This window comes from Ixodes scapularis, unplaced genomic scaffold, assembly GCF_016920785.2.
Source record: "Ixodes scapularis isolate PalLabHiFi unplaced genomic scaffold, ASM1692078v2 PGA_scaffold44__24_contigs__length_19508400, whole genome shotgun sequence".
NCBI lineage: Eukaryota > Metazoa > Arthropoda > Arachnida > Ixodida > Ixodidae > Ixodes > Ixodes scapularis.
Window position 1 is genome coordinate 2,242,061 of NW_024609873.1, and position 14,975 is coordinate 2,257,035.

At 49.8% G+C, this 14,975-nt stretch overlaps 1 protein-coding gene across 1 annotated transcript in view; it reads left to right on the forward strand.

Moving 5' to 3' along the window:
• The first annotated feature begins 738 nt into the window (after positions 1 to 738).
• The window catches only part of LOC115327237 (polycomb group protein Psc-like), a 49,993-nt gene continuing 35,756 nt past the window's right edge, over positions 739 to 14,975 (forward strand). The window contains exons 1-7 of the mRNA XM_040222423.2: positions 739 to 850; positions 922 to 1,018; positions 1,165 to 1,220; positions 1,456 to 1,503; positions 2,217 to 2,322; positions 4,975 to 5,041; positions 9,108 to 9,224. Of these exons, the coding sequence (XP_040078357.1) occupies positions 748 to 850; positions 922 to 1,018; positions 1,165 to 1,220; positions 1,456 to 1,503; positions 2,217 to 2,322; positions 4,975 to 5,041; positions 9,108 to 9,224 (594 nt within the window). The 5' untranslated portion in view covers positions 739 to 747. The remainder of the gene's footprint in view (positions 851 to 921; positions 1,019 to 1,164; positions 1,221 to 1,455; positions 1,504 to 2,216; positions 2,323 to 4,974; positions 5,042 to 9,107; positions 9,225 to 14,975) is intronic.

The window sequence follows — 14,975 nt, forward strand, 5'->3', positions numbered from 1 at the left end:
GTCGAAGCGTACCGCTAGGGGCGTGACTGTTCGATCTCCTCCCCAATAACGATGTGTGAGAGCAGGCGTCTGCCGTATGCACCGGTCGCGTCGCAAAGTGACACATCTGTGACGTCATCGGGCGGAAATTGAAAGGCCTATTTTTGGAACGCGGTAAGCGTACCAGTCAAAGACGCGTTCCCGGCACCTTAATTGGAAGATCGATTTGGCCATCCGGCGTGTTCCACGAGGGCGGCGCCGTAACTCCTTGCGAGAGAGCAGTGTCTCATATAGTCACCGCCTATGAGGCTCGAGCAACGCCGGGCGTCGCCTGGGCGTCTAATTATCGCTTGGCAACGAATTAGATTGAGGTATTAGCCAATGGAACGACGACTCACGAAGCAGGAAGCATTTCTCAAGCTGTCAGGGACTCTACCGCGTTTGAAACTTTTTGGCGGTCCCAAGACTCCGTCACCGTCTGCCAAACTTCCTCGCCGTTCTCCTCCCAAAGAGCAAGGGCCCTGAACTCGTTGAACGCAAAGCTGGAGCCGAACGTTCGCGAAGCGCGCCGATTGGGCGTCGGCGCCAAAACGCGAAGTCATCGCCGTGAATGTCCAATCGGTGCGCTCCGTCAACTTCGGCCCCAACTTTCTGTTAGACGAGTTTATGGCCCCAAGTGTCCCTGAGTGCCGTCCCGAAAGAGGCCCATTGGCGAACAGGTCAATGTCTCTTTCCCCCTTTTTCAACTCGGCAGCGTGACGGAGGAGGATGCCCCGCGCCCTGCTGCGCGACCTGAACGCCGCGCTGTCCTGCATGCTGTGCGGGGGCTACCTGGTGAACGCCGCTACGCTGGTCGACTGCCTCCACTCCTGTGAGTGTGCCTTCTTTTTCCTCTCTCGTGGGAGGCACTGATGGGGACGTGTCATCCCTCCCTCCTTGCAGTCTGCAAGGTGTGCATCGTGCGCTACCTGGACACCAGCAAGCTGTGCCCCATCTGCGACGTGCCCGTCCACAAGTCCAGGCCGCTCAGCTGCCTCAGGTACGCGCTGTCTGTCGGGGAGACAGATAGAGTCGCGCAGAGCGCGATCGTTTCCGCTTCCTTGCTGTAACGGCCGGTTGCACCGCTCTTGTCTGAAGCTGTGTCGATCTTTCTGCCCCCTCGACTACTTGCGACTCCTCGCCCAGGGTGGACACGACCCTGCAGGACATCGTCTACAAGGTCGTTCCGGGGCTCTACCAGAGTAAGATCCTCTCAAGTATATATATTTCGAGTTTTACTGGCGTCGGCCTGAAGAATGAGAGGCTTCGCGACCGGAGTGGCTTGATCGAAACGGGTCTTCCTGGGCGTGTCGCGCTAGCTCTACACCACCAGACAGTTCACATTCTTGTAACTGCTCAATTCGTAGTTGCGTGTTTTGCTCGTCGTTGGGACTACTATAGGCCGGCGTAAACGTTGGTCGTCTTCTCTTTCACCAGGAGAGATGAAGCAGCGCCGGGAGTTCTACGACCAGCACCCCGACGCAGGTAAGCACCGTCGTAGCGTCGCCGGATAAACCTGCGCTGAAATCTCTCTGCTGCGCGCTCGATGGGCTGACGGTCGTCGACTTGATTGCCTTCCACGCGTCAGCCGGGAGGTTAGCTGGAATTCTGTGGATCGGATTTGCTATACTCCACTTTAGTACGACAATACGTATGGCCATACGATCCGTATGAACCAATAGGCCATATGCAAAATTCTTCCCAGCTAACATCATCATGCCATTCGGAGCCGCCATAGGGGGGTGGTTTCCCACGCATCTGTATTTAACTCGGTTTTCGTGGTATTAGGACAGTGTATTTCTGCACTCAATGGGTTGCTTTTTAGTTTTGGTTCAAAAAAGAAAAGGAAAAGAGGGATCCAAGAGAAATAAATTTTATTTTTCTTGCGAGAAAAATAAATTTAATGAAGATGATGTCAAATCGTAGCAATTAGTCGCTGCGTGCGAACGTGGGTGAAATGGCGTTCGGACGTCAAGTTTCTGGGAGAAATTGCCCCGTCTGAACCGGGCCTAAAGAAATGCCGCTTCCACCATATTAATTCTGCGAACAAAGCTGTAATGACTTTATCAACTGTAATACCATTCGTAAAGTTCAAATGGGCAGACGGGCATGTTCCCGCCCTTGTTTGCACTCTGTGCGTGCCTCGGCCATCGCGTCGGCCTGACGCCCCCTCTCTTTGTCCTGCTTCTGCGTTGTAGCCTTCAAGGTGCCCTGCCTCGAGGACCGCGGCGTGGTGGATGTCTCTAGCAGGCTCATCTTCAGCCCCCAAGACACTGTCAGCGTGTCCCTCGAGTACTTCACCGGGTAAGTACTGGATGGGCACGACAGGACCCCACTTCCGGCGGTTTTCACTAAATGACGCTTCAGTTTTGCCTTTACTTGGCCGACGTTCGTTCGGAAGTGACGCTTCGAGCATCACCGGCTGTTTGTTTGCAGGGAGTTCTTGAAGGCCCATAAAGAGATTTTCATTTGAGCGCGATGCGTTCAGTGGCGGCAAGCTTTTAGCGCGGAGAACCTTTACGCGGGGCGTATGCCAATACCACCTAGAACACAAGGCCTGCGCGTTAACCCTTCCTCTAAACGTCATCACTAGTAGATCCCCTCAGCGGCCTCTAGCTAGCCCGGATGAGCAACATCGTCTGCTACATCGTCTGCTCCATCGCCTGCTTCAGTGGTTTGTGTAACAGATAATGAAACAAATGCTCACGCCGTGTGTCTCTTGCAAATAGCATACGATGAAGTTAGACGTTCACGTGGAGCGTCAAATGCATGAGCGAAATTGCTTACTGCTGCGCGAAGGGCTGAAAAGCCCTTCGTTGGACGCTGGACGCTATCACTGGACGCCATTTTCAAAGGCGCTGTTGATACCTCGGGTAGCTGCTTCGAAGCGTTCTACCGCAGAACGAGCGCGCGCGCTAGAAATGCGCGTCTCAAAGCCAGGAGCGCGTGCTAGCTCGCGCTCCTGGCCGAGGGAGCGTTCGCGTGCACGTCGCAAATGCACTGGAAGCTCGCTATCAGCTCGCGCTCCGCAGTCACGCACACAGCTGCGGCCGCAAGTGAATGCGACGTAGTTGCGACGCGGCCCCTACTCTCGTCAAGCTTCGGCGTGTTTGCCGCTTGGGGCGCGGGTCGGGGATCTACTAACGAAACGTCATGCGCAGGCCTTGTCTTCTAGGTGGTATTGCGTGTGCAGACAGTCGAGTTGACTCGCAATCGACGGAAGTCAAGAGCAAATAAGAACGCTCTCTCGTCTCTCGCGGCTCACCGATAGTATAAGCGAAATCCACGGTGGCAGCACCGATGTCGCCGGTGTCGGGACGATCCCGCTGGCTTCTTCGAGTTCTGTCCAGCTCGAGCCATCTCAAAAGCTGGCCAAACAGGGCACACAGCAAATGCCGTGCATGCCATTTTCTGTCCCGGAAGTGGAGGCTTCTCTTTAGTTCCAGTCCGCTTCGGGACTTTCGTGTTTTGCACAGAGGCTCGGAGCGTGCTCATGACGTTGGTCCCTACAGCCATTCACACGCTCTGCTAGCGGTCGCCGAGGCCTCCATTGTTGCTTTCAGTCCCCCATCTCAAAAGGGGAGCAGACGACCGCGAAAAGGCGAGGATGAAAGCCGTGCTGGTTGCGTGGATGATGTCCTTGCCGAAAACGTGCGCGTGCACCGGAACTTCTACGTTTCTTAGATAAAGTGCTCGCTTTTCTTTTTTCTTCTTTTTTTTTTTTCGTGTGTGCACGGCATTTGCTGCGTCTTGTTCGGACACCCCTTCCAGGCTTGGAAGAACCTCCCGTCTCCCCACCACCGCTCCTCAAGAAGCAAAACCAAGACATTGTCTTCGCGTCGCTGACGGGCACGGGCGAGCACATGACCCTTCCTTCTCTCTCTCTCTCTCTTGACTTCTGATTGGTCTACTGTAACACACCACGTTGGAAAGTTGAGGCCTGCTCTACTCTCGCATAACCCTTGTTACGCGATTACGTGGCTTGTCGCCGCAAGGACGCAATTCCGCACTCAAACGCATTCAAACGTGAATGTTGTTTATGGATCCTGAGATGTGGGAGCGCCAGAGTCTGTGGCTCTATTGCGAATTACTGCGCTCGTGGAGTGAGAGACGAGCAGTCGCTGTAAATGTGAAATTCAACTAAACGTTAGAAGGTGGTACCGTCTTCGCCGCTCTGGACGACGTCTTTCCGCCTCCTCGGTATATCGCAATAGGAATTGAAAAACCAATTAATAAATCTAAGCCGTTGCCTTCGGTTTCTTTGCCAGCTTGCATCAAAATACGATCGTGGAGGCAACACTAAACGGCTTGAATAAATTTCTGGTCAAGGGAACGCTCGGGACCTGGAACGTGGTATAAATGCTATTTCGCAAGATTCCTACAATCTTTATCGAATAAAAGGCCGGGGTTGTTGCGTATCATGGACAATTTTACTTCGTACTCGGGGTATGATGACGTGAGGCACGAAGTGAAATTGGCCGGAGACTAGTATACCCATTGTGAAGAAAAACTTAAATTTCAAAAACTAGAAGGGAAAAAAATAGTGGGAAAGGGGGGGGGGGGGGGGGGGAGACAATTGCTTGCCGCGTTGTCCATCCCCCTTCTGCTCGGGCGTTTCTCCGTATTGTACCCCATCGTTACAGTTCACTTTCCGTCCTGCAGTGGTAAGCTTCCACCAGCTCGTGCCCACGTCTGTTTTATCGCTGACCCGAGGATATTGCCGCTTCCAGTTCTTGTAGAGTTCTGTCGAAGAAGTCTATGAGTTCATAATTAAAGGTTCGTTTAGGTTATCCTCGTATAGTGTGGTGAGCTCTCGTCCCAGGTCGCGTCTCCTTGAGGCGGCATGCGACAGGAACGGCCGTGTCGATGCCGGAGGCTACCTGTTTATCGTTTGTGGCCTCTGAGGTGCTGGTCCTCTGCGTCATGGTTGTAGCATGACTTCTCCGGCATATGCAGCACGACGGAGGCCTGGGAGTCGGAAGACGACTGCAAAGAGGACGCTGCCGACGCTGCTGATGGCGAGGTAGGTTGTTGATGCTCCCAAGCCTCGTTTCCCTCCCCCTGCCTGTACTATTGTTGCATTCTAATGGCGTAGCGAAATACCAGTTTGAAGGCCGGTTAGGTATCTACCATGCTCTCATCTAGAGAAAATCGAACATGCTTTAATTAGTTAACATCAATTAGTTTTGTTTTTTATATTGGTTTCAGTTTGCACATTTTAATATTAGATTACAATGTGCCGAAATTGACGAAACAAGTTTTAAGTACTAAAAAAGAGACGCTATGGGTTTTTGTAAATTGAATTGGTTTCTCCCCACCTATCCTTACAAGGTCGTGCGGTGATAACTGCTTATTTTAGGCAAAGTGCATGTGGGTACAGATGTACATACTGGGTCACAAAATTTCGAAATCAAGAAACCACGTCAAAGCGCGTGTGCTCCCGAAGTGATTGCTTGCACGCGGAGCGGAGTTGCTTGCTTTGCTTCGCTCCAGAGGTAGTGCACCTGGAGGCAGTTGAATAAAGTAAGTGGGAACCGGCCGACTATTCAGGATGCAAATGTATCGCTATAGTATCTTCAGGATGCTTTCAAGTATCTGTATCTCTGAATCGAGTTACATTTGAAAAATGTATCTCCGTCTCAGTAGTGACGGACATTTAGGATGTATCATGATGCTCCACCAGGCTTAGCAAGAAATTAATAAACAAGCAAGCAAGCAAAGAAACAAAAGTGCTTCGAAAAAAGGTCACTTGAAAAAGTAACAGGATGAGCTTCTCCCACAAGGTACTCCACTCTTTCCACTTTCGCGGAATGAATGCTGGGAAGGATGCCAGTGGTGAGAAGAAAACTACCGCTCATGAACAGTAAAGGACTCGTGGAAGGGGCTCTTTCAGGTTCCGGCGAACTAGGGTGAGCGGCCTTGAGGACAGAAATAGGCCCCGCTTTGTTGTCCGATCTGCACCGACGGACAGATTCCCGCTCAGTGCGGGTCATCGTGGTCATATTCCTTTTGCCAAGCATGGCGGACAGTTGTCTGCTTCCAGTACCTACCTGGTTCACTAAAAGCAGTACTTGCTTGTTTTTTTTTTTTTTTTTTTTCCATTTTTTAGCGGCATTTGGGATGGAAGTTGTGGACGTATGAAGAGTTCGAGGTAAAGGGAGGCGGCGTAAACTAACACAAAGAGGAGAGCATCAGCGCCATTTGCAATTTCCACGAACTGCACTCACCAGCACCCGCCGCCGTTCGAAAAAAACAAACAAAACAAAACAAAAAAAACTATGTATTTTTATTTTTATTCCGGAATACTTTCTAGCCATTTTTGTGGAAGCATCTCGAGGGCATCCCGTTGCGTAAAAGACAGATGTGTCTCACTATCTGTATTCTTACTTTCAAATGCATGTAGCGCAGTATTTGCCTAGCCCCTCTGCTCTCTGCCTAGCCCTAAAAACAAACAATAAAAATGAACGTTAAAAAAATTGCGAGTGAGGCCGTTTGGATTTCATGCCAAGCGGAAAGGCTCGCGTGGCAATTGGCGCTCTAAACAAATAGCTAACATAATAGGGTATCCGGCACTATCCAGGAAAAACAAATATCAAACGGAGCAGGCCATCTTATGCAATTCAGGAAAGACGGGGTACGGGTCTATAATAAACGCGCGGAACTTACCGTCGGCGAACGTTGTAAACGTGGAGCGCTGAGCCGACATGACGCCGCAGGCAGTGGCACGAGAGAGGCGGTCTATTCTTGGCTCATTTGCTTTAGGGTTCTTGGCATCGGCGAGGCAGAGGAGAAGGATGCAGCGTCAGAAAATCCGCGCGCGTTTCCCTCTGTGGCCAACAACAGCGCACCTGTACGCTTACCGGAAGCTATGTGCTGCGCCAGGGCAGCGTGGCCTGCGCAGGCAACGCTACAAAGCAGCGTTGTGCCAAAATTCAATATTGAATGAGCCTAGCTCATCGAAAATTGACGCGTTACTGAGATTCGTTATTGTTCCGCGAGCGTAACGAAATACCATTACCGTTACTTCCAAACACAAACGAACGTTACTTTTGCGCTACCCTGGATTTCAGTATTTGGCGGCGATAAGGCGCGTGCGGTCTTCGCGGAGCAATAAAATATTTACAGAGGAATGTCATGTTTATTTTGTTTATCAAATTTGTAGAATACAGTGATGTCCCTACGGCGCGTTGGACCTTTAAAGGGACCGAAAGCGTGACAAAGGAATAGCGTAATTTGATCAACTACACCGCAATATATACTTTAATCACGAGTCGCTTCGGATGAGTATGTTAGCACGTTACTGAAAAAGCTAACACGTTATCCTAGTGACGCGTTAGGTTGGGCTATAGCTAAAGTTAGAAGTAAAAGTGTTACTGCACTAACGTCTTTACTCGTATATATACAGAATTCTCCGTTACGTAGCACACCAACGGCTAGCGCACCGGTCGTATCACTTCTCGACTTTGTACGGCAGGTACATCGGGCGAATATATATATATATATATATATATATATATATATATATATACATATATATATATATATATATATATATATATATATATATATATATATACATATATATATATATATATATATATATATATATATATATATATATATATATATATATATATATATATATATATATATATATATATATATATTTCCTCCTCTCGCTCTCCCTTCAAGTTCCCGCAAGGGAACCCGATCTTCGCGATCCAAGAGCACTAAAAACTCGAGGCGCTACACGTAGCCTATACACTTTTTCCACGAGGGCGCAGCCATCTTGAATGCCGTCACTTCTGATATGCGCTAAAACATCGTTTTGATGTATCCAGGCCGCTGGAATGTGTTTATGAAAAATGCGCGATTGACACACATTCTTGTTTTGCCCATCCTATATATGCTCGGGTATTCCAGGTTAAAATGTTTCATTATTTTTTCGTCCCGCATACCAGGCACGGAACCCACGTGACTGAGGAAGTAGGAAACAGCAAACGCCTATAGAAAGAATCATAGCCCGTGGAAACTCGTTAACGCGTGCTCCTCACACACTCCACATCTGAAACAAACAAAAAAAAGAAAGTGTAAACTTGTGTCGATGATTGGGATAAACCGGGGGCGCACGCGAGTGTTGTAACAGCCCGCAACCGAGCGTGAGAAATCATAAACTCGCACCCCTCGTAGGTTACACAAAGAGAGTCTGTGTGAGGCATGTTGTTCTTTGCATGACGCTCCTCTCTCGTAATGGTCATACAAAACTGTCTTTAGGCGTGTTCTAATCACGCATACGAAGCAAACGTGTGTCGAACAGGTGTGAGGCGTGCCCGCGTATAATTCTGTCAATCTGTCTGCAGCCGTATCTTTTTGTAAGCGTGCAGTGTGGATTCTGCCTACGCACGCATGATGCCCACATGACACATCCTGTCCTCCCCGGGTTTATCGGAACGATCGAGGGGAGTTTGGATTTCTTCAAAAGGAGTTCTCTGCTCAGGCTCTCGCCCCCTCTTCACATAGCGGCGAACGCTCGAACCACTGCTGGCGTTTGGAAGGGGAGTTGCGCTAGCTCTCCTTCCTCCGTTAGATAGCGCTACTCCCGTTCCAAACGCAGGGGCGTATTAGGGGCGCCCCAAGGTCAATCTCTTTTTCTTTTTTCATGAAAGGAGGCCATACGTTAGCTTGGTTTTAAAAAGAAATGTTTAGTTTTGTGTGTGAAACGGCAATTACGCGCAAGGCGCCAAAACAGATCGTAGCAACCCTTCGCCCGTGACGCCATATTCGTCCGTGATGTCATATCTACCTCTGCACATATCCCCCCGTCCAGGCACGTAGCCAGCCCCCCCCCCCCCCCCCCTCCCCCGAAATCTTTCATTTTGATGGGACCTCCTCTCCCCCCTCCCCCTCATACAGCATTTTGTGATGGGCGGGCCCTCCCCCCCACCCCTCCGAAACAAAATCCTGGCTAGATGCCTGCCCCCGTCTCTCCCTCCGGGTGCCTCGCACGAGCCTTCTTTCGGAGTTCGGCGAAAATTGGCCACTCTATGGCCATCTGGGAGGTGTTGCTGACTGGGGCTTTTTTCCCCCAGGGCACAAAGGACCCGAGGCGGGGGCAGCGGCGGTTTCTCAGCTGTCCCGCCGCCTTCACCATCAGCCACATGCAGAAGTTCCTCCGCACCAAGTACGCCCTGGCACCGAGCCTCAAGGTACAACCATCACCCTCCCTGGTCCTCCCTCTGCGGTTGGCGTCGCTGCCAAATACGGGGATGCCAAGATGCTGCCGCTTCCTGGCCTGCGCTTAGATCGCCGTGACGCGCGTCACCGCATCGAACCCATCTCTCGCAAATGTCGGCGTATACGAGGCGCTCCGCAGCGGAGCCGGTCCTGAGCTGTCAGAATCGGCTTAAAACCCGCTTCTGGTGCACTCGGTCGCGGCCGAACGAAAGTGTGTGAACCAGTTTTTGCGGGTCGCTCCGCTCGACGCTCCATCGCCTGAATATGCGTTTTCAACAATGAAGCAAAAGAAATATAAACGACGTATTTAGAAAAAAAAAAAAAAAAAAAAAAGGAAACACTTTTGCGGTATTACTTTAATTCCAGCAGTCGTGACGCGTAAAGCCTTTCTTTTTTTTTTTAGCGTACTCTTCAGTGTTGTGTCTAACAAACGACCTGAAACTTATTCCGCGGGGCGGGGGAAATAAAGTGCGAATGATGAAACAAAACCAGGTTTAGGTGATGATGAGGGAAACCGCCGAACAAGCCACGCTCCAGAGTAACCACAGGACTACCATCTGTCGCTTAAAATCGTTCGTGCCAGTTGTATCTGCATCTTTATGTAAAATCGCGGAACACGTTTTTTGTTTTCGTCCCCCAGAAATGTCAACACAGTTGGCGACAGAGCAAAAGGATATCACCTGAGCTTCCTAACACCAAACAGACCTGTAGAAGCACAAAAACGATGTGAACGAAAAGCGCTCCAAGATGCACGTGCCAAGAACCAGCGTTGATGACGCTATTCACGTGAGGCACGGGCACGGAGCTAGCCGTCACACCTTGAGCCACTGTATATGGCTGCGTAGCTACCAGGTTAGTGACACGACGCAAAATTATCTAGATAGATCAGAAGCGCCGATAGTGATCTCCATTTTGGGCCTGGGAGGTTGCCATGGTAACCGTACTGCTAGCGACGCCGGGCGGCAACGTTTTTAGTCTAGTTTATATCTTCATTGAAAAGTGGTCAAAGACGCATGCCATGGCGGTACGGCACGGGCCTCTGGAGGAACAGTGCCTGTTTCTTCTGTGAAGTGAAACGATTTTCAGCCCGGAGACTGTCGAAAGACGAGAGCTGCTAGGTATTGTAGGTGCACGGACAAGGCGAGGGGTTTTCCGCGCCGCCTGGATGGCGGCCGCTTCGTTTGGCGTACCGTCCTTGTACTTTCTGACTTCGCTCCGATGGTACAAAATTCGATTACGTCGGCCACGACAGGACGATTGCCTCGGGACATGACTGCTGCTCCGCTGCCCCATAGTCAGCGAATGTATATGCTTAGCATCATACATCTTCAAGACCCAATCATCCATTCAAGATGAGATTGTCTCACCGACTGGCCAGGAGCGACGTTGACGACGGTCTAATCCTCCTTTGGGTGATGAACAGCCGACGAGGTTCAACCGTCAAGACAGCGTGGTGGTCTCCAGAAGATAGTTAACGCCATCAAAAGAGACGGACGCCGGATAGCAGGTGTTCTTGCCGACAGTCAGAGTGGTCGTCTGGAAGTTTACGGGCATGCAAAAAGTCAATATTTTTATCTGGTGTAGCACACATATCCGTGTTAAAAAAGGGGCCATGAAATGAGTTTTTAACTTCTTCCTTAGCTGTAATTCTCGACTCAAAAGCGAACTGTGAAATCACACGGTCTTGACTTGCTAGGACACCGGTGCGATGACCCCAAACTTCCACCGTGCTTTTTAAGCACACCATAAAATTTTGCATTCGCAAGTGATGATAGTTCCGTCAGGGCACTCATTGGCTACGAACGCGAATTCAAACATTCGTCGACGAATTGATTGTTGACGAGTGCATACGTCCGAGTGACGCAGTTCTCGTGTCCAATGCGTGAGCTGGAATCGGCTGACGGCATTTTGGCCTTTGTAGGCATTCCAAAGAGGATATTTAGAACGATACACATATGACAATAACATTGGAGCACCTTGACATTAATGAGCAAAAAATGGGCCCATGTGCAGAAAATAAATATTACACTTGTAAGGAATAACTATGTATGTAACTTGTTACTTACAAGGACGAACACACCTCTGATCATCAAAGTGTAATAGTATGTGTTGATGCATTGTTATATAGCAGGACATTTCATATAGACACTTTCAGGCAACATTTCATGGGCGCCGTCATCTTGACGTCACGTGACCCTGCCGCCATAGCCGGCCTTCAGTTTCTTGCCGTTGCTCCGCGTTGTGTGCTGCACAGGCCACTACCGGAGCTTTGTTTTCGTGTTCTTTTACGTTCCGCGTTGAAATTGTTTGTTTTCTTAAGGTCTTTTCGATATTTCGGGCTTTCATTTAATCATTTGATATCTATATTTTAACACCAGCTCTTGTATTTTCGTATTTATGAAATGGAATCGGACAGCTAATAGATCGACGATACACGATTATGGCTTCAGAGACCATAGAAATTAGTCTCATTCTAGCGTTTTTCTCGCTAATGAAGGCCAGTCAACACCATTGCTACATATGCAAATTTCAACTGACACAGTAAGGCTATCCAGTCGTGCTTCTCGCTGCACGTGCGCGCTCGTTTCCGTGAAGCCGATCCGCATGTAAGCGATTTCGCGTGCGACGAGACGAGCGGTGGCGACAACGACGAGAGTCAGCGACGAGCGACGGAGATTTCTTACTGTCGCCCGTCGGGTCGCTCGGTTTTGGGGTTTCTAGAAAACGTCGCTCACCGTCTTGATCGCTTGCTACCGTCACTTCCATGCGGTTTGCATCGATCGTCGTACGACTGACCGAGCGACAGCGAAGCGGGTCACCGTCGCTTGTCTCGTTGCTCGCCAAATCGCTTGCATGCAGTTAGACTTAATATCGAGGCGCCAATCGTTCAATGTTGTGTGCTTGTAAATTAATCGAGTGTAAACCGCATGTAAGCGATTTGGCGAGCGACGAGATAAGCGACGGCGAGCCGCTTCGCTGTCACTCGGTCGGTCGCGCGACGAGGCAAACCGCATGGAAGCGACGGAGCAAGCGACCAAGACGGTGAGCGACGTTTTCTAGAAATCTCAAAACCGAGCGATGCGACGGGCGACAGTGAGAAATCTCCGTCGTTCGTCTCGTCGCACTCTAAATCGCTTACATGCGGGTCGGCTCTACGGAAACGAGCGCGCACATGCAGTGAGAAGCACGACTGCGATAGCCTTACTGCGTAAGTTGAAATTTACATATGTCGCAATAGTGTTGACTGCCCTTTATTAGAGACAAAAACGTAAGAATGGGATGAACTTAGATGGTCATTGAAGCCTCATAATCTTGTATCGTCGATCCATTCGCTGTCCGATTCCATTCCATAAATAAGAAAATACAAGAGCTATGTCGAAATATAGATATCAAATGATTAAATGAAAGTCCTAAATATCGAAAAGACCTAAAGAAAATGCAAGATTTCAACGCGGAACGTAAAACAAGACGAAAACGAAGCACTGGTAGTGGCCTGTGCAGCACACAACGCGGAGCAACGGAGAGAAACTGAAGGTCGGCTATGGCGGCCCGGAAAGTTCGCGGAGGGCGCGCCGACTGGTGGCAGCTCGACTAACGCGCCTGCGACGTTCCTTTCGGAGCGACCGCCCTGATGCAAAAGGGTTTTGGTGCAACTGAATACTGAATACTGAACTGACTCGCTGAAAGCGCCTATACGTCATTTGAGCAAATGCCAGCTTGTCACTTGAAAGACAAAAAAAAGAACAACTGACGCTCAAATGCAAGCTATTGCAACGAAAGCACGTTATATCAAAATCTTCAGAACTGCCAGTTCGTATAATCGTCGATTAGTACAAAAGGTTAAAGGTCGCAGGAGCTTCCTCGCTAAAAGTTGATGTCATTATTCGGGTTGCCGAGGGCTGAAACAACTTCCCCTAGGCCCTACACGCGGCGTATACCTTTCGTTTCGATTCTCAGACACTCCAACGTTGAAACTATAGGCTAAGAGTACGCGAAAATTGCATGCTAATAATCTTATCGATCCTCGAACACATCCGGGAATCCGAGCACCGCTACGGCGATATGACTGATGCTGTCGCACAGGTGCTAATATCCGGGTCGATCTTGCACAGAAAGGAGCCTTATTCTTTTAGATCTTCACGTTATACCCACGTCAAAGAGCACGTAGAAGCCCGAAATCGTCGGCAAGCAGCGGCACATCACGACCAACGTTACTGGAGCTTGCCCAGTTTCGCAGCTCCCTATTCTCGCCAGCAGAGACGAGTGGCCCAGGTGGCGGTCACGAGAACTAGTGGCGCTGCAGTCGGATCTTGCTTCCTTGTCTCGCGCTTTGTCTGCTACCACTGCGTTGAGAGCTTCCTTTTCTTTTTCTTTTCTTCCTTTTTTTTTACTTCTATGTGTATAATACACGAACTCATGTTTACAAACAAACCGGAGCGCCCGGAGCGCCTCTAGCGGACGCCACCGGCGCCGCGCATGCGCGATGGGGGTGTGGGCAAAAAGCTCGCCGTCGCCCATAAACAAACCATTGAAATGCGATGTTGTCGGCGCCGGTGTGAGTCCCCGCGCTCGTTTTCGCGTTGGAACTGTTCATTCTACGTCCTTCTAACGATGTCTGACTACTTGAGCGGCGTCAGCGAAATTAACGAGGATCGTTACACCGCAAAACTTCGCGTGAATAATCTGGCATGCGGCGATTCATTCCGCGTGGACGCCGCAGAACGTACGCTCAAGCCTGATTCACATGATGAGATTTCGCTCGCAATTTTCAGTAGCAACGTCGCTCGGACTGCAAAAGCGTGAACCGTAGCTGAGATGGTCGACGTCGATACTGAAAATCGCAAGCAGAATCTAACCAAGTGAATCAGGCATAACAAGTCGGTGATGGCCACTGGTAACAATGATCAACATCTCCTTGTATCGACTGTTTACGTCGAGCCTGCTTACCAACCTTCAAACGTAAGTCTTTTAAGGCCTGCACTTAATTCTTATCGCAAGTACCGGGCCCACGTTTGGTCTACGGGCCGGTGTCCTCTAAAGGAGCAGACGACAAGCAGAAACGTTTGAAAGAGCAGACGACAGTTCGAACGATCAGGCGACCGTTTGAACTTGAAGACGCACTAAACGTAGTCCGCAGGTGGTCCGTAAAACCTGACGGTTTTCCGGCGTTCATTTTGGAACCAAACCAATAAATTTGATGGCCAGTAGTATCCGTGAATTTAATCCAAAATGCTTCCCGCCCAAGCAATCGTTGTCCGACGGCGTCTGGTTTTCCCTTTTCACGGCACATATCCGCGTTCTCGGACGAACCGAGCGCATGAAAACTGACCTTCAAACCTTTCTCGACTCTCTTGGTACAGCCCCAGTCGCAGTATTTTGACGACAAGGCAGGTTTTTGTCTGGTTCCTTTCAAAACAACGCAGGAATACACGCCTCAAATGGGCACTTCCGCCCACAGCCCCAGACCGGAAGTGCGTCCGACGCGCCACCACCGCGCCGTGACGTAACAGAGATGAGTTGGTGTATAGCAAAAACATGATGATGAAGATGAAGTGTAATGCACCACAGAGACCAGAGTCAGCGCATTGTGAATGTTCTTTCTTTGAGTGTTTGAAAATTATTTTTCTGTGCGTCTGTTTCCTTGCGCTGTGAAGTGTTACACTCTAAAAAAAAGGGAGGAGAAATGGAGGAAAAAACGATGTTCCGCCCTGTCGCCAGCGGAA